Source organism: Phasianus colchicus, chromosome 18, assembly GCF_987193195.1.
Source record: "Phasianus colchicus chromosome 18, bPhaCol1.hap1.1, whole genome shotgun sequence".
NCBI lineage: Eukaryota > Metazoa > Chordata > Aves > Galliformes > Phasianidae > Phasianus > Phasianus colchicus.
The window spans coordinates 4,192,952-4,212,618 of record NC_143453.1 but is presented as its reverse complement, the minus strand read 5'-3'; the positions used below and the strand labels follow the sequence as shown (position 1 = coordinate 4,212,618).

General features: G+C 49.2%; 1 protein-coding gene across 4 annotated transcripts in view; it reads right to left on the bottom strand.

Moving 5' to 3' along the window:
- Positions 1-19,497, bottom strand: part of CABP1 (calcium binding protein 1) — a 28,195-nt gene extending 8,698 nt beyond the window's left edge. The window contains exons 1-3 of one of the 4 annotated variants that reach the window (XM_090152659.1): positions 18,745-18,877; positions 13,492-13,763; positions 2,257-2,427 (exon numbers count right to left, since the gene is read on the bottom strand). In XM_090152659.1, the coding sequence (XP_090008785.1) occupies positions 2,257-2,427; positions 13,492-13,731 (411 nt within the window). In that variant the 5' untranslated portion in view covers positions 13,732-13,763; positions 18,745-18,877. Of the gene's footprint in view, positions 1-2,256; positions 2,428-7,016; positions 7,266-8,199; positions 8,559-13,491; positions 13,764-18,744 lie in introns of those variants that run through there. The other 3 variants (XM_090152660.1, XM_090152657.1, XM_090152658.1) reach the window with 3 other exon arrangements.
- Between the last annotated feature and the right edge of the window lie 170 nt (positions 19,498-19,667).

The window sequence follows — 19,667 nt, the reverse complement described above, 5'->3', positions numbered from 1 at the left end:
TCCCATTTGTTCTGCTTTCATTAACGCCAAGCAATAAAGCAGTCCAACCCCCCACGTACCGGATGCGGGGGGCTTTATTGCCCTCCTGCCTCAGATAAAGCAGCAGATGAGAACCGCTGTGGGCAGCACCGACACCGCGTGCACCTCCTTGCAAAGAGCTCACACACGTTGCTCCCCGGGGCTCCTGCTGCACTGCAGAGCTGCAGGGCTGTGGTTGCCACCGTGGTACCGACAGCCACAGAACTGCTGTCTTGTGAGAGTGCCTGAGGACGGGCCCAGGCCTTCCTCCAGCACAGTCATCACAAAGCCCGTCCTCCTCCCCACTCACCACGTTGCAAGCAACATGACCGACACGTGTCAGAAATGAGGGCTTCAGCTCTAATTCCACGCACCGAGGCAATCGCGTTTGCAGGGCTCCGAGCAGATCTTTGCACATGCAGATTCTATCATCAGAGCCACAGGCTGCGAATGCGAAAGGAGGAGGAGGGTTTGCGTCCCTCCAAAAATGTGACTCAAGTGGTAACTAACGTCACGGAGAGGTTTTCTGGTTTAAATTTGAGAAAAGAATTTGGAAGAAAAAAAAAAAAAGATAAAGGAGGAAAATAGCTCGAGAAGAAATGGGCTGAATCACTCTAATGCTTTTGGAGAACATATGGAAAGAGGAACACAACTGTTCAGAGTTTAGATCCTAGACATGAGCAGAGGTGACCCTCAGAAAGTCCAATTTACATAATGGTCTTACTCTCATTTATTTCTGTTCCATGCACAGTAAATCCAGTTGGTCTAGAGAGTCGGTAAAAATAAAGCTGTTTATCAGATGCATTTATTCTACAACAGGGCAGAGACGTTGCTAATCCTATTTTGGAAATATCTTAGGGTACGCTGAGTTTGCAGGGCTGAGCGTGGCTACCTGTCAGCCTGAGCCTTCTGCCAGGAGCTGGGCCCATTTCCTCCAGTGGGAGCTCTGTCCAGGCCACTGCCAGTCCGTGTGCTGGTGTCACACTGTCACACCTCATGTTTTAATGAACTGACTTAAGGAATGTGATCATTTAGTGGTTGAAGATTAAGAACAAAATCCCTCTGATCAATAATGACTGCCTGCAGTTCTTTTTTTTGGCTTGTCGGTTGAAAATGAGGTTTTGGAAATAAAGATCTAGATGTCTCCTCCAGCTGTACATGACTGTGTCAGTGCACAACCGTGTAAGGCTTTTCCTAGAGGGGCAAGGAAGCTCTGTCAGGTCACTGGGGTTTTGTTTTATCAGAAGAATATGAAATGCACTGGATTAGTCTGTAACATTGCACATCCTCACTCATCAGGCTTCTTTGTGCATGTCTTTAAATACACTGGTGTCAGAATCGAACTTTATGTGCAAAAACACACATTACTTCTTGAAAAGGTATGATATTGAGGTGCATGTCCCTGTGTATTTAACATGTCCACATGCATACATTTGAATTTATATACAAATATATTTTTTCATTGCTTATGTGCAGATACACATGAACACAGTCACAAATAGGTGCGACTGAGTGGATGGATGTGTTTTTGCTTTCTATCTGTGTGCACAGGCAATAGCATTTGGCCGTCTGGCACTATTTACCAACATGAGGACAGACTGATGTTCTTTGGTTTCTTTGGCTGGGAATGCTGCAGAGTCAGGCTGCGTATAAGAGTGTATGAGAGACTACATTTGGGCTTCTGCAAGGAGGCAGATGCATGCTCGTTTCTGCTTGTATTAGCATGCTTGCTGTGAGCTGACAGCAACAGTAACAAATACGGGCATCTCTGTGGGACAGCTTGTTCCCAATATGGATGCCCTGATTTGCATGAAAGCGACTATTTAGCCCTAAATGCTAATCTGAGCCTCTGGGAATGTGAGGTGGATGTCCTGCTGGAACAACAGCTTTGAATACTGGACTCCTCTGGAGTCCATCTGATTGTGTAAGACCCGAGGTCCTAAATTCTTCTCCTAAATCCATGGAACTTCATCTGCTTGAATTTAGGCTTTGATCTATCTTTCACAGCTGCGCATTTAGAATCCCCCTGACTCGGTGTTTAGGCACAGGGATATCTTTGCACATCCTTCAGGTTAGACATTTGCTTGTGATTGCATTTGCTGGAGCCGGGATGCTCGAGGCCCAGGGCCGGGGGTTACAGAGCTCCACGCACAGGGAGCACGTGGGCAGCCCCGCATCCCTGGCTCAGGTCCACGTGGCTTAGTGCATGTCTCGCCCGGCAGGGTGTAACTTACGTACAGGCTGCCTGTTTTCTGCGAAGCCCTTCCTCAGGAAGATGCATGCTGGCCCCAGCAGGTTGTGCATGACGGCGCAGTTCTGGGCCAGCACCATGAGCGGACCCTGGTACTCCGACGGCCCCTCTTCGCTCGTCTGGACAGCCTTATAGCACGTCTTCTCCTCATGGCGGATCTTCCCAGCCAACCAGCAGCAAGCAAACAACACAACAGAGGACGTTACCTCCCTGTCTCACCCAGCCTTTCCTCTGAAGATTTACTGAACTGCCTCGCAGAGCCATTATTGCTAAATTTCCTTCATCTGGTCCACGCTGCGTCCCCCCCCACTGGTCTATTATGGGCTGTATAGAAGCAGTAAGTCCAGCAGTTCACTTTCAAAAGCTGATAGAAGTACAGCCAACCGAGAGAATTTCGCTTTGAAACGACATCAAACTCTCAACTCTCACATCTACCCAGAGAGAGCCCAAAGGGCTGAGCTCCCACTGCCAGCTCCAGAGTTAATGATTCCTCAAGTGAGCTGCGAAGGCCAAGCACAGCCCGGCACAATGGGACGCGTGCCCTGGGCAGGGCTGCTGGCAGAGCTGTGTTGGCCAGAGCCTCCCTGGGAGGCGAGGCAGGGCCTCCCCAGACACTTTGGCTCCACTTTACGTTTCATCAGCCAGCATCACGCACGATACAGTGTTATCAAAAGGCCTTTTAGGGCATCAGGTGGCTCTGCCAGCAGCGGGCTCACACTCCTTGTTCCAGTGCTAATTAGTTACATCCTCGAGGTTTCAGGCAGTTACTGCACTGACCTCTTCTCATTGCTTACATTTCCAAGTGGAGGGCAGTCACAAGCACAACAATTTTGTCTGTTTGCATTTGCACATTTTTTGTAAGTGCACGTCCTGCTAAGCTAGGGCTCCAGAACAGAATCCAGCACTGGATTTTATAAGGAGGCACTGCTTTCCTTTTATAGAAATGCATTTCCCTGGCTCTGCAAAAAACATCTTATCCTGATATTCCCATGCAGCTATAAAAAGCCAGCACAGCCCACAGGACCCTTGGTTTTATAGAATAAACATTAATCATACATCAGATTCCTCTTCAGGAATGACTACTTTTACAGCCAATGTTCCCAGGGGTGATCAGAGATGCTGTCAATTGTCACTGTCTCCTCCATTAACCCTTTCCTTAAAGACTGAGGTGCTTTTTCAGGCTAAAGCATCTCACACACACACACACACACACACCTCTCTCACACTTATCCAAACCTATTGTATCTACTTGCTGTGTCTACCGTGTGCTATTGCCTCGCACACATGGCTCATTGTTTGCATTTTTATGGTCCTACACCAATCTGCTCATGTGTAATGTCATGTGAATATTAAGCATCAAAACAAAAGCAACCCAAAAAGCAAGCTGTGAAGAAAGAAAATCATCAAGCAGAAAAGCATTTTCGTTGCAGTCATGGAAAAGGTGAAAATCTGTCTCCAATTAAGTGTGACACATAGGACACTTGTCCTTAAAAACCTGAAAGATGAGCATCCATCCACAACTGGCATATTACCAGCTCAGCTAAATATCATGGCATCTGTGTTGAGCTGCATAGCTTCATGACATCAGCACAATGTCATTTCAAAAATTACCAGCTTTTATTCTTGGCACATTTTTCCAGTTTAGTATTGCAAATAATACAGCTCACTTAAAATAGCCCACATCAGTTCTGCATTTAATTCCAATGAAGACAGATGAAAGACCAAAGGCCCCATAGCCTGCACCTAATCCTTGTTTTCTGACCCTTCCAGTTAATTGAGCTTCCTGCCAATTCACTCAGCAGTACTGAAGGATGATCATCCCATTATTTTCCTGCGTCTGTAAATATTGCCAGTTTGATGAAGCAGTTGCCAGGAGCAGTGAAAAGCTGGCCAGACACCCAGCACCAGGTCTCTTAGTGAGAAACCTGCAGGGGCTCCTGCCCTGCCTGGCAGCTCCAGGCAGGATTCCCTCTGCCTAGCAGCCTCCCAGGTTTCTCCTGAAATTATCCCCTCTATCACACTCCTCCTTTATCCAGGCAGAGCCAAGAGGGAAGCTGTGATAGGGGTGCAAAGCAATGTCAGCTGCCTGTTAGAAGGGGAAGGCAACATGCACAACAAGGAAAATACAAGGAAAGGACAGGGTTTGCATGCCAGAGGGTCTTTGCTGAGCACCAGGTCCAGAGGTGCCTCTTCATCACCACTGAGGATAGAAAGGCACCAGGCTGGCCAGCAGGGTCCCTGGGGAAAGCAAGCCTGCTGCCTGCCAGCACAGGGAGACAGAAGCCTGAACAATATCACCAAACAGACAAGGATGAGTCTCTGACCAGGCTAGCCAGTGCCTGGAAAGAGTCCCCAGCTTTCTGGTTGAAGTCACATACTGAAGAGAATAAAACCTGCTACCCAAGTTCAGCTTTCACACACATCTACAGTCCCTCGTTACCATTTCAGTGAAGTGCAAGAAAAGTATGAGCAGGTAATGTCCCTCCAACAACTCTCCCTCAGGAATGGATATTATGAGCAAAAGGCCTTCAGACTCCTAAGCCATTCTCCTAATCATCTTAACTCTGTTTCCACCCGCTGAGGCAGGAGCACATGGTGAAGATCAGAGCAGTAAGAAAGCTGTGCCTGGTAGTTCAGGCTTAACAGCAAAGTAGTGCTGTGGTCCCAGGACATTCACATTCAAAGGAGCTTTAGGGAGACAGGAGTGGGGTGAGGACATAGGAGAGTAGCAGGCAGAGAACGATTACTTCTTCCCAATATAACTTTGTACCACCCAGGGCCCAGCTCCTCATCTTCCTCACTGTGTTTCCTCTGAGTTTGTCCCAGGTAAAATCTGAGAAAAAAAGACAAGGATCACAAAAAAGCCAAATGAAGATGTACAGCATGAGTGACCTACCAAGTATCCACCATAACCACGTGTGTTACAGCCTAGAGGACAGCACAGCCCCCAGGATATCTCAGGATTAGTTCCTGAGGCTGGGCTGAAGTCTGAGAATTCTCTAACTCAGCTTCCTAACTTCCTCTCTTTAGTCCTGCCTTCCCAGGCCTTCTCAATAGCACTTCTAAAGTGCAGTATTTGAAGCAGCTTTTAGGAATGAAAGCATAAATTACCTAAAAGACTGATCACACAGAGTTTATAAGATATTCAGTCTATTTTGATTCAAGAAGCCCGGCCACACTTCAGACTTTAATTGCAATTTCCTTGATCATGTTGAGCACAGCTGCAGCCAGCTCCTTTCACTGCAAGTCGGAGGCAACCTAGGAATAGCCAAACTGCTCTTCTTTCAGATGTACATTTGGGTAACCCTCACCTACTGCCTCTTCCTCAAGGTCACCCTGACCCAGGGACTGGTCTTGGCACTATCAAACTGCTCAATGCCTCCTCATGTATCCCAGCTATGCCCTTCATGCCACAGCTATATCATTGTTACAGCTGCTAACAAGTAAACTGTGCTCCCACACAAAAGAGGCACAACTTATGCCTCCCTAGCAGAGAAGTGCTTTGCTCACTGCAAGGTCTCCTGCATGCAGCATCCCGATGGCAGTGGCATTTGCTGCCAGCAAGGTCTCTGTAGATGTAGCTCTTTATTTAAATCTTTCAGATGCTTAGCCTAACTTCATGCGGAGTGAATCAACCAGCTTTTTGCTGAGTTATTGCGTTTTCAGCAATGCCAAGCAAGAGCTGTGTGGCTGACAGGTACACGGTGCTGCAACACCTTCTGCAGTCAGACAAGAACTACCACTAGGACAAATTGTTCTCACTGCAGTCTGGTCCCTAAGAGCAGAATAATTCCTGAATCTAATTCATCCTGGGATCATTTTAAAACCTCAGCACAGAGCAGTTTGTGGACTTGAGCCTAACAGGCACATGTGGCAGCTTGCATATGAAGTGCAGCACACACACGGTCCATACTGATGTGCAACACAATGCATGAACACGCAGCTAATGCCTCTGTCCATACCTCTAAGGCATGGACAGATTGCAGAAAAGCATGCTTCTGTACCCAAATGCATACCAGCAATATGTGCTTATGGAGGGATGGATACACATCAAAACATATGTCTGCCTACAGGCAGACTTCTGTGAGGACGTGCACAATGAGACAGAGGCACACACAACCATAGGAGCAGGGATAGGTGTGTCACACACCTTCCCCACGTGCACACACACAACAAACACTGCCACCTGCTCACACACCTCCGAGTGAGTATGTAGAGACATAAAGGACACACACATACTACAGATATGCTCATTAATACATATGAATACACACCCATTCACGTGTCCATGAGTGTACGTCCCAGGAGAAACGACACACGCAACCGGATACATGCAGACACCTCTTGGTTGAAGCACATGCACACACGTGTGCACACGTACACAAACTCACAGGTATACACACACATTAAGACGCACTGACAGTGCACGTCAGTGTGTTGTGCACATCAGCAGGAACAAACCTGCACACACACAGCAGTGGTCAGCTACACACCCGCAGAGCAGGGCACACACCTACTCACATGCATGCGTGTGCACACACTGATTTACGCTCACGTTGTGGCATCCCAGGCTCTAGTGGCTGCACCTGCACGTGCAGCTCTTACAGAAAAGACTCCTGCAGAGATCTGAACCCTTTGTACACATCCTTGTGTCTCTCCCACCTCCCTTTCCCATCTGCCCACGACGTCACCCATCCCAAGAAGTGGGGGTGGAAACGCACAATGCACTTTGATTCAGGGAACATACCTTTTTCGAGAGGTTTCTCAGTGGAGACTTCACACAGTTGCCCATAATATGTTGAGTCTGCCTTTCCGGTGGACTTGGTTATAAAGGAACTGAAGCAAATGATCCCATTAAAGGTATTCCTTGGGAGCAAAGCAAGAAAGGCAGCGCAAGGCAAATCCAAACAGCTACTGGCTGCTGGGGCTTCCCTCTTCAGGGAGCTTTTTCTCTCTCTGCCTCTCTCTCTCCGTGCTTTTACTTTATGTTCACTTTCTTGAAGAGATGAAGCAGGAAGGAGAGGGAGGGGAGAGAAACAGACAGAAAGAGGGAGAGAGAGGGAGAGAGAGTGAGAAGGGGAGAGAGGGAGGCGGATGTATAATCTACATCAGATTAATGTTCAAATCCCTCCCACCCCCCTCAATCTGCAGGCAAGATTGTTTCACTCATGGGAGAGGGCTGATTCAGGCAGAATTAAAACAGAGAGGCACTGCAAGAAGCGATTTCGGTGATGAGTTCAGCGAATCCAGCTAGTTTGGGTACACACAGCCTCTGAACACCGTAACCCTCCCCATCCCCCCTTCTGACTCCTCTCGGCTTTTCAATCACCAGAGAGCTAGGCTGGCCAGAAGGCAATCCACTTAGGGGCTTGGAGCAGAGTGTAGAGCTCGTTTTGGAGCAGAAATGGACCATTTAGCTGGGTGGGACCTGTTTCAGCTTATAAAGACTAGCAGACCCACAAGTCCCTCAATCTTTTCCTGCCACAGTGGAAGGCAGCAGTCCAGGATCCCTACAATGCTCTCAGCACCAGGACAGTAATTTTTAACCACAAGGGAGAGACCTTGAGCCAGTCTTACGGCAAAGTTTTTCCAGCTTTCTGCAAGTAGAAAGCAACTGCAGGTTTTCCTGCACCTACCATAGATGAGCTCACACCTGAACCAGAAATCTGAACAGCCCCAGGCCGGGTGATGCGAAGCAAAGATTTTGGAAATCAGATCAATTCATTCTATTTCCAAACACCTTACTCCTGGGATAAATAAGGGGCTCCTAAACCTAGAACTAGCTCTGGATCTGGGCTTTAGGCCTGTTTGACAACAGAATCCTTTCTGAAAGAAAAGGGATGAGTCCCCTATATCTTATCCTTTGTTCTCAGGCTGAGCGTTGGAGCCTTCAGTCCAAAAGGAGGTTTAAATTGCAACAAAAAACTCACCATCACCCCCAGGCAACAGGACCTGAACAGGACAGTGAATGCATCCTTAGCCATGAAGCCACCGCAGTCGCAGCTCCACATGCAATGCCATGAAGAATTTCCTCCTTCAAGAAGGCTGGCAATGATCCTATCACTTGTCTCTGCAGCAGGCTTGTTGGATGCTCAGATGTTCAGCTGAAAAATGTCACAACTTCCTTTGCAAACACGGTTCCAAACAAAAGGTTCTGCAAAGACCAACCCGTAGACTGAGCACTTTAACAGTGCTTTCTTTGTGCAGAAGCCACTCACTCTCCCAGCAGCTGTAAGGCTCTAGGACAGAGAAGGATGAGCTATCAATGTCATGACAAAGCAGGGCTTATTCTGCTTCCATCCTGATGGTGCTGTGGCAAATTAAGTATGACTGTAAGGTGCACAAACAGTTGTTTTAGAGCTGAGAGGCTTCTTCCATGGGAGGAGATTAGTTTAGGAATGCAGCTACGACAAGAGCCAACAGCTTCTCCAGTTCCAGTCACAGCCAGAAGTGCACAGCAATATTGGACAGAGCTTCTTACTCTTCCTTGCATTAACTTCTTCCCAAGAGGGAAGGAAGAGAAACAGCCTCTTCTCAGGTTCCCTCAGGGTATTCTTCACTGCATGACTGGGGAGGAGGTGCCCAAAGGCCCCCAGGCCCTTCAGAGTCAGACTGGAAGACACCCATTGTGTGCAGGGCAAGCAGAGAGAGGGACAAAGGGGGTGGGGAAGCTCTGGTCTGGAAATCTCCACATCAGAGCACACCCCCACAAAGCAAGCTGGCCCTGCCACCTCATGTCAAGGCTGGAAGATCCCTGACACGAGGGAAATGCACAGTCACTCCTCATGGGCTGTGCCAGCCCTGGGCCCTTGCAGCAGGAGACACTGCAGGAGGATGCTGAAACTCTCAGCTCCTCTCAGGGCTGCTATCTTCAGCTCCTTTTCTCTTTCCCCTCTTAAAGCAGCTAATAGAAGGTTGACCTACTCTCAATCAATGTGCCAGTTATTAATAATGTCCTCTGTCACTTGGAACCATTCTCCAGGCTCCTTGTTTATTGACGAAGTGCGTGTCTCCCTTGAGCAGAAGCTGCCACACAGCAAGCAAGGCGCCTGTGCCCCTGCCCAAGACAAATGACTCCAATTCCAGAGAGAGAAGAGAGCATTGCCTCACTGCCAAGAATGAATCTCCCTGTGACAGGCAGCAGAGACCAGGAATGCCCTGCAATCGAGAAGTGCCCCTTTCCTCTTCCTCCTGGAGCGAGGGAGCTGAGAGAAGGAGCCAGGAGAATCCACAGCAGCCCCAAATGGCTGGGGATAGCAATGAAAGAGAAACACTGAGCGTGTCTTACAGTAAGTGCCTCTCAACAAAAGTTGAGATGGTCACCTCATAAGTATTAGCTTGTACCAGAGCATTATGAACCAGCTAACAGAAAATTACTTCAGCTGCCTGCTCTCCTACTTTTCTTCCCTGCAGTTGCAGGCAGTTATAGGAAATGCAAAGCAAAGAGGGTACAGAAATCACCCACCAGGCTTGGAAGATTGTTCGTGGTCCAGGAAGGGAAGAGATGATGGGAGCCCATTTGCATCGAGTCACATATTCACAATCCTTTGACTCTGCAAGAACTCTGGCAGAGCCACAAGGGGCCTGAGAGATATCATCATAAACAATTTTCTTATCTTCTTATTTACCCTGAGTCTCTTAAGAACAACTGGTCAGCACATCACAATCTAACAGACTGACCCTGCTGAGTTTTTTGGAGGAAAATCGTTGAAATCTTGTTCCCATCACCACCACAGCAGCTTAGAGATATGCAGGAAAGTGGGGTTAGAAGAAAGGTCATTATAAGATTAGGTTAGAAGGAACATATTTTCTCCCTTCCTCCAACTGAGGCTGCTGTAAGAGAACAGGATGCTGAGAATAAGTGTGTCAAAAGCATTTGTGTGTAGGTGCTGATCTGTGGGCATGCCTATATCTGGGGTAGTCAGGGTGCGTGTGGGAGGGCTGCACATGCATGTATACTGGCTTTCCCACACTGTTCTTTGTGGCAATCACACTGTTCTTTTATGGTCTGGGTCCCTGTCGTAAACTTTCTAAAAATTAGTAGGAACTTTGTGAAATGCACGACTTGTCTATGTGCCTGAATTCCCCTCTTTCCTACAAAGACCACAAGAAGAGCAAAAACCTTTGTGGATGTAGTTTGGCACTAAAAGTGAGCTTTCAGCTTACAAGCAAGAAGAGTTTGGCACGCTGACTGACCTTAGCACAGAGCGTGGAGGAGGATGGATGTCTTGGCACTGAACAGGGAGTGATCTGGGTGGTTTAGTTTGAATTCTTTAAAAAGCAGCGGTGCTATACTTCAGGCTGATATCACTGGTACAGATGCTCTTTACATAGGAAAATGTTGGATCCCACCATGGCTTATCACTTGGTGCTGTCAGAGACTTTATCCAGTGATAGCAGATATCTAACTGCTACAACAAAGAACAAAAGTCAATTCAAAACTTGGGGCTGCTCATCAGACCGCAACTTTGCTTGGCAAATCTTTCTGATGGAAGTACAGATTTGTGCAGGAAGGCTTGTTTCAGTACATGACTTTCACTTGCTGGATCAGGTTGTTGCTTGTGACACAACACAAAAACACTGCAAAGGGCAATCTCACTAAGTGGGAAGGGGTGATCTCTGAGGAGATTCACTTGATGGTTATAGATTTGTATTTTACAAGAAGCAACCCACTCTTGTTTATTGGATGACCTCCAACATGCCATAGCATTTGGATGTGTCACCATCTTTCTCTTGCCACTGCTGCCACAAACCCTGCTTCAAAACTTCCAGCCACTGGAATTCCAAACTTCTGCGACTGGCTTCCATTTTGTCTACACCAAGCTCCCAAGTGCTTCTGCTGCATACTGAATTTGACTTCTGACCTCGAATGAACCTTAAGCACAGGTCCATCTCAAAAGGCAGCATCAGAGGTATTGGCAGACGCAGCCCATATCCTCATCTGCGGGGAGGAATATTTCTGTAGAGAGTTTGGGAACTTTCTTTGCTGTCAGCTGTTCCAGAAGGAAAGCGTTGCTGACTCATGCTGTGCATAATATTCTCCTCCATTAGAGCAATTGGATCATATTCAATCACAAACAACAGAAGGGTTATTAAAAAGAGCAAGAATGTTTTCCATCCCTCTCAAGGTAACAAACCGTGGACTGTCAACTTCTGTCGAGAACAGCTTTGTCTGTAATTAGCTAGCTCTGTCCTGCGTTAGATGCAAAGAGATGAGAGTGTGCCAAACTCCTGACACCTTCCATGCAGACCTGATGCACGTATTTTGCACTAACCCACCTTCCAAGTCCCTGCACATAAGATGTGCTGGTCAGAGCACAGTGTGTTGCAGCTATTTTTTGCTTTTCAATGGGCTCCAAAAAGACAAGTACAAGCTTGACAGCCCAGAAGTTGCTATAACAGTTTGCCATGTATATTCAGTACAAGGATGGTTTAAAACAAACCTTATGTGGTCCCTTTCCTTTGTTCAGGAATAGGAGAACTGTGAATCACTCTCTGTCTTGGACTACTGCAGAAGCAGCTAATTGTGCCCTGGATCCCTCACCTCTTTCAAAGGAAAAGGGGACAGGAGTGGTCAGTATGTGACTGGCAGGCTGAGGTGCTGCAGGAAGCACGGTTGGTTACCAGCTGAGCAGAGCCCTGCCAACCAATACTAACCAAACACTGCAAACCAAACCTGCAGGGACACGTGAAAGATGCCACTGTGGAACAGAGGTCTGTCTCACTTCTATTCTAAGCCAGGATCTGAGAGCACCTTTGGAAGGATCAAACTGCATATCCCAGTAGAAGACCTCCAGCTAGGTTTAAATGCAGCTGGTCACAAACCGCCTAAAATCTTTCTGTGTTATTTCAGCAGAGCGCAGTGGGGCTGTTGGCGGTTTTCTGCTTCCTGCCTTCGACTGTTGTGACATGATGCCTCACAAAGTTACATGGTTGCCTGCTTCCTTCCAAGAGCAGAGAGTTTATTTCATCTGTGTGGGATGAAGCAATGCTATATATTCTTTCCAGAGATGCAAGGTGCAAAGTACTCTAAGGGAGGAATGGATAGAATAGAGATTAGAATATTGTTAATGACTTAATTTATACATAGTATTGAGCTTGTGGTCTTATGCAGAGAACTACTAAAAAAATGAAACATGACTATAGAAGCCATGACCACTGTTTGTCTATATTTCTAAGAGAGGCATTTGACTGAAATTGGAGGATTACTCGAGTTCATGGGCACTGCTGTTGCTCTCTAAGGTCACAGGAATGTCAGAGGATTATTAAAAAGGGAACTCAAAGTTGGCTAAGCATCTTTTACTGGACGCATATCATATAGCTGCTTGTTATTGGAAATCAATACCACTATACCACACATGGACTCACCAGGGAAAACCAGCTACTGAAGCTGCAATGCTAGAATGGGCCACAGCTAACACAGCTGCCAAACCTGCAGCCCATTCACTCCATCTAAAGCAATCCTTTCCCGACACTTTGTTCAAACCCAACACTGCATCAAACAAAAATCAAGGCACTATAGATCGGTGGAATGCGCACTGGACTAATTTAAATGATGGCTAATTCATTATTGAAAGATTTTATTCTCTCAAAAGATAAGCTGAATCCAACCAGAGGGCTGTGCTTTCAGCGCATTAGCTCATGCTGCTGTATATTTCATGAATTTAATATTTAATGAATGTTCCTTTAGCTTGGTTTTATTTTGATGTCTTTCCATATCCTTTTAAAATACATTTGTTTAAAAAGTAAATCATTGACAAAGATTAATGTTTACTGGCAGATCCACTGCAAGCAGGCAGCACTGCCCTTCAGTGATTCCCCATGGCTGGCTCCCATCCCTCCAGCTTTTTAGAAGCAATAAACGTCATAAGTTCTTCTCCATGTTGAGCAAGTGGGGAGCTGAGTGGATGTGCTGAAACAGATCAGTGTTCTTCTGTGTATCACTGTGGAAAACACATGAGACGTACCTCGTCAGGTGTGGTTGGTATCAGCAGGCAGAGATATACGTGTGCTCTGGTTGGTTTTAAGCACAGGAACATATGTATGCACAGAGTGCTTGTATGGTCACACACATTTATCAGCAGCTGCATGCGTACAGACTGTTGGCACAGACAGGACATTTATACGAAGGCTCTTGATGTCATCCTCCATGCAAGGACACAGGCTGTGCCAGCACATGCAGGGCAGGAAGCACAGAAGCTGTATGAGATGTATGCAGGTACCCGGAGCACTGCAAACAGCTGCCTGCTGCTCAGGACGTTCCATTCCCCACTGGGAGCACGGGAGCCACAGGGCTCCATCCTGCTCCAGCACACCTGCATGGCCAAATCCAGGACCCCAGCACCAGGGAAAGGGCTCCCAAAGGCAAGAGCCTGGCTGGCAGAGTGCATCCTGCACAAACAGTGGGAGCTCAGCAGGGACACAGGGCATGGCAGGATGGGGGCAGAGCACCTTGTGTACATGTCTGGGGTCGTCTCTGAGCTCTCAGAGATGCCTGAAAAAGAGGAAGGGAAGCAGGGGGAGGGAACGTGGTGTTTCTTCTGGATTTTGTTGCTTCTAACCTGCACACCCCAGTTCAGTATCAGTAAGCAAAGATTACACAGTCGGGTCAGCATCGCTGTGGTTGCCAATTAGTTTGAGCCACAGGAAAAAAAAATCATTCCAAATTACTCCATTGATTTAACATTGTAAATGAACAGCTATGAGAAGCTGTCCTCAGTTTGCCATGAGCCTTGTCACATCACTGCTGCACTTGCCGTGCAGCATGGTGTAGCACAGCATACAAGAACCAGCAAACCGTTTCACCTTCACCTCTGCTATCCCACAATGAATGCTTCATCCCATATTTCCCAGTGCTGGCCCAGCACACAGCAGCCTGCCTCGCTGGTACCTGGGGCCAGCTGTTAAGCTTCCATCACAAGGCCAGTAATGCTGCTCCCCTCAGCAGCAAGAGACTCCCAGGGCTCTCTGCTGGCTGAGTTCCACACTCGGTCCTGATGCAGCAAAACTCTCACTGGAATCAAATGAAGTTGGAGCCATTTGAGGGATCAAGGTCAACCAGCAAGGCCGGACAAGGTGCATTCTCCCAGTCCACTCCCATGTGGTTCAGAGAATGTGCCTTGCTCCTGCTTCCCTCACAGTGTGGGGACACGTCCTGGCCCAAAACAGCCACTTCCATCATGCTAGTTAGCTTCTAGGTCCATTAGGACCCATTAGGATTAACTAAAGCCAATGAGTAAAGAAAGATCAAACAGGGCAAGAACAGAGAAATGATTTGAGAGATGCACAGAGATACCTTCCCTATTTTAATGGTACTTTGGACACTGACATTATAAGAGGAATGGGAGGTGGTGCAGACAGGAGTGGCTCTTAACTGCCTGTACAAATAGAAATACAAAAGCCCCTTTGGCCACAGTGCTAACAGCAGAAGTCCGTAAATATTTAATGATTCCCCGTGGCATTATTTGACCCCTCTGATCCCCATGCTACCAGAAGCAATTGACAGAAAACTGTTGGAGAATCACTTCACTGAAAAATTTAACAGGCAGACAGGGTGTGAAAGCTAAAGAGCTCTGAAGCCAGTCAGGGCTCACATGGCAGGATCGCTTGCAAGTTAATATTGCATAGCAAGGGCCAAAAAAAGCTCTCTTAAAGGTGCCGGCGAGGCCAATTGTGGGGCACAGGAGGAGCACAGAGCACAGAACCACTGCATTCCTGTGCCGCAGTACCTGCACCATTGAGCCCAAGTGCCAAAATACTGCTGCACTGTAGGTGCTGCTGCCGCGTCGCTGCTGCCCTGCGAGTGCTGCCACAGAACTGCTGCCCCTGCACTGCCCTCCCAGCCCCTGCGCTGCTCCATCTGCTGCTGCCACATCAATAACTCCGTCCTGCAGCCGGGCTGCCCCTCACTGCTATGGCTGCAGATGAGGTATTGCTGCTCCCTGTTGTTAGGGGCGTGCTGCTGCAAAACTGCATCCTGTGGCTGCTCTGTAGGACTGTGTCAGAAGTGACAGCGTGCTTATTGCTACATGACTCTCCTTTACTGCTTGGACCCCGACATCCTCCTGCTACAGGACAAAATGGAATTATCTCCCTCCCCACACTCCTTTTCGTGCCGCTATCCCACTTTGCTGCATCATCACAGGGATCTCCCACCAGCCGTATCATTGAGTCACTGCCCAGCTCTCACTGCTGGACTGAGCCACCACTGCTGTCCCACTGCCACACGTGAGGCACAACCAGCCTGTACTCCCACGGCACGCAGTCACTGTGTCACTTGGTGGCAATGTCCCTGTGCTAACTCAGGGCCGTGCTATCAGAAGGGCAGCACGGTAATAACACCCCCCTTGCTGCCTTCTGCTGCAATGGGATGGTGCTGTCAGACTGGCACAACCCTTTGCTAATATCATGCCAAAAGTGATCACCGCTGTACAGAACAGCTCCCATCTGGAATATTGTATTACTGCTTCATTAGACCGCTAAACTCTTCTGTCAAGCTACAACACCACACTGTTACCACATCCATGCACTGCCAAACTCCTGCCGCATGGCACCAGTATCACATCTCTCTTCTGCACAGGATCACATTACCACGCTGCTGTGCTGTCAGTGCTGTGTTCCTCTGCTCGGTGCTGTGCACTGCACGCTCACCTGCTGCAAACTCCACGGCTTTGCTGCTGCATCTCCGAGCCGGCGGGGGAATGTTTCATCAGGCTAAGACGACATCCTGGCTTATACTAATACATCATCACATGCCCCTGTGTTTGTTAATTCGTGTAACGCTGGGATGCCCTAAATGAGTATGACTGTTTTATGATATTACAACATCCCTGCACCGATATCGCATGAGCCCAATTAATAAAATAGCACCGCATCCTGTATTCTGGCTGTATCTTAGCATTCTCCTGGAGTACACACCCACAGTGCACTATATTGCTGTGCCAGTTATGTAAACATGGCACTTCTGCCTTCACTCTGTCTTTTTCCTGCACAGTTACAAATCTGTCTCCCTCAGACTAAATCCTGTGGTTCCAGACTGCTCCTTTTCGCTCTTACTGCAATGACATTCTCTGTGAAGTCATCCCTGCAATGTCTTCTGCAGATCTGATTGTACCTCTGTGGTGCCTGCATCCACACCACGCTGGAACAAGGATGGTGTTCCACATCTGTAGAGCTGGGACAAGACATGCTAGTGCTGCTGGATCACAGCTGCAGACATGCATCGCTGTGCTTCCCTCCTTATACGTACTGCAAAATTACTGTTTTAACTGTTGCACAGTGGGCTGTGTGGGCTGAAAAGAAGTTTTTGGATTAAATGAATTGTCTTCTGAGCTCCTGCTCTCTTCTAATTGCAGCACGAAGCAGGCTGCTGTTACAGCACCTGCAGCCTCATGCTGCAGTCTGGGGCACTTCTGTGCTTGCGACCACAGCTCAGCCCTGGTTCCGACCAGGGCTCCTGCAGCTGGGAGTCTGCAGGAGACTCTTCTGTGCCCTGAGATATCCCTCACACTTCTACACAACACGCAGTAGTTATTTGTCCACTCACAACAACAACATCTCCATCATTCATTTCCATGACAGAATTTTCCAGTTCTGATCCTACAGCTTTTATTCAGCTGAGGATTCGATACCGCTACAAAAAAAATCTTCACGTCTCTCTTCCAGTATACAGCTCTTTGCACATCCCATATTGCAGCTCCCCTGCTTCTATGCACAAATCCCTGAACAGCCCTACTGCATCCCACTCCTAAAACCCCCGCTAGACGGTTGCTTTCTCACAGTTACTTCAAAGAAAGTGAGAGATGAATACAGGGGGGAATGGGAATAAATATTATGCTCACAAATAAAGGTGTTGGTGATTGTTTCTCAGCGCTGTTGCTATGTAGTGAGTGGAAGACCAAAAGCTAGAATCTGTCTCTTTTCTGTAAGTTCCATTGTTTGAGGCTAGAATTAAATTTTGCTAAGTTTACGGTGCTCAGAAGTGTCTCCTGGCACTGGAATGCAAGCAGCAATGCAGGCAAAAAGGTGCTGTTCAGGTAAGGACCGTGGGGAGGAGCCCTGAGCTGGGTCTGTCGGTGTTCCTGGCACTCTGGGGACAGACAGCTCCTCAGACTTCAAATCTGTTCTCGGATGCATCTTCACGTTCCTCGGAACTATGAGGCAGCACTGAGCCTGTGGATTTCTGAGCCCACAGATTTTCAAACAATACCATTTGCTGTGACCCAGCTGGGCACCACAGCACTCATGAGGCCCTTCTTATTGCTGCTACAGAATGTTTATCTATTTCTGGTACATCTCTGTCTCGTTCTGAGTAAACACAATTGTAACTCTCATACACAGCAGACTGTTAGTGAGGATGCAGAGCTGCTGAGAACAGCTGAGGTTTGATTTTCCTCAAGTCAAGATGAACAGAAGTAGACAACACGTCCTGACAGCAGACTGAACAGGGAGAGGTGTGTCACGTCCTTCCCTTAAATCATAAAAATTCTCCTTGTTCTCTCCATAATCTTGATTTGAAAGGGCATTCTGAAAAGCCTCCCAAATCCACTTTGAAATAAATAAATAAATAAAATAAAATAAAACACACAACAACGAGAAGGAAACCCACAAATCCTAATTCTGGCTTAATCGATCACTTCCAGAGCTGCCACCCAGGCTGCTGCCTTATACCTAGAATTGTGCTTCTGGGAGATTGCAGTTACATTAATCTTCCTGGAGATTACATCTCCCAGTAACATCCCTAAACGGCTCTAAAAGAAAATTTCAAGCCAGTTTCCCTCTGCCTTTTCATTTTTAAAGGGTAGTAGCCCTGCCGGGTAATTCCACTACCAGAAGCAGCTAAAAATGACAGCTTTGTACCGAAAGCGCTCGCAAACACCGAAAGCATCTGTTCCATCCTAACATAGTGATTGGGAAGGCTTCGGAATTGGGTCAGGATTTTTTTTTTTGTCATCCTCCCCACTACCTTCTCCTGACAGCTTCTGCCATCAGAAATGATTCATATGCTGATTGTACAGAAATGTACCATAAGGAGATGTAAACAAATACAGCAAAGCAAGGCGGGGAGCCAGAGAGATAGAATCTAATAAGTAAATATCTTTTTGGAAGAAATAAAAAATAATGTTAAAAAAAAAAAAAAAATCGCTTCCCCGACTCTCACCCTCACCAGGCAGAGCCGCAACTTCTTCCCCCGGCGGTTGGCGAAGCACGGCTCCCCGCCAGCACCACCGACAGCGCCCTCGGGTCGCGGCCGTGCCCCGCAGCGGTCGGAGCGCGGTACTCGGGGCTCCCCGGGGTCGCTCCGCAGCGCCCCAGCCGCTCCGGGGACGCTGAGGCAGGAAGCAGTGCATTTACAGCGCGGCTGCAACCCGGGGGTCGGTGCCCGGCAGCGGGACGGGGGCGCGGAGGGGAGGGAGGGACGGACGGAGGAAGGGAGGGAGAGAAGGCGGAGGCGGCGGGGGCTTCGCGCCCCTTACCTGGCCGAAGACCGAGCTGAGCATGGGGTGCAGCTGGTGGAAAAGGGGGTCCGCTTCCACCGACCGCTCGCTGCCGCTGGACTTGGTGGAGTACTTGCTGCTGGATTTGGACAGAGGCGAGGCGCCCTCTGAGAGCTTCAGGGACTCTCTGCTGGACCTCTGCCTGTGACTGAGGAAAAAGTCCTCCTCCGCCTCCTCCCCATCCCTGTCTGAGAGCTGCTGCTGGTCCTGGGGGTGACCGTGGTTGCCGTGCGGCGGGGGATGGTGGTGGTGCCGGGCTGGCCGCGCCGCTTCCTTGCCGCTGCCTCCTCTCCTTGGACCTCCTTCCGCGGGCTCCGGCTGGCTCTCCCCCCGTCCATGTGACAGCTTCCCCGCGCCCCTCGCTCCGTCCTCGCGGGCGCCCGGGTGGCAGAGCGGCCTGCGGGCACTGGGCTCCCCGGGGAGCGCCTCCTGGCTCGACTCCCCGCCCGCCTGCCCGCCTCGTCCTCTGCCGTCCCGGGCACGGCCGCCGCGGGGCTGCGGTTGGGGCTGGGCGCCCGCCGCCCTCCTGCTCCCCGCCGCCTTCAGCAGCGAAGTGCGGGACTCGCTCTTCGCCATGGAGGAGCCGCTCATCGCGGGGCCGCTAGAGCCGCATCCCCGGCCGGGCGGAGCGCTGCCGCTGCGGGCAGGGCTGCGGCGCGCCGCTCACGGCATGTCCTGCGGAGCCCCGCTTAAATCCCGCACCGCGGCCCATGTGACAGCGCAGACAAAGGCCGCGGAAGGGGCGCTCCGGCGGGGGCTGGCGGGCACCGTCCCCCGCCGGGGCTCCCCCCGCGCCGCCGCCAGGTGAGCCGGGGCCTCCCCCCGCCGGGGCCGGCTCGGGCCGGGCGCGAAGCGGCGCCGCGGAGCCGCCGAGGGGGTGCGGGAGGAGGCGGGCGGCGCTC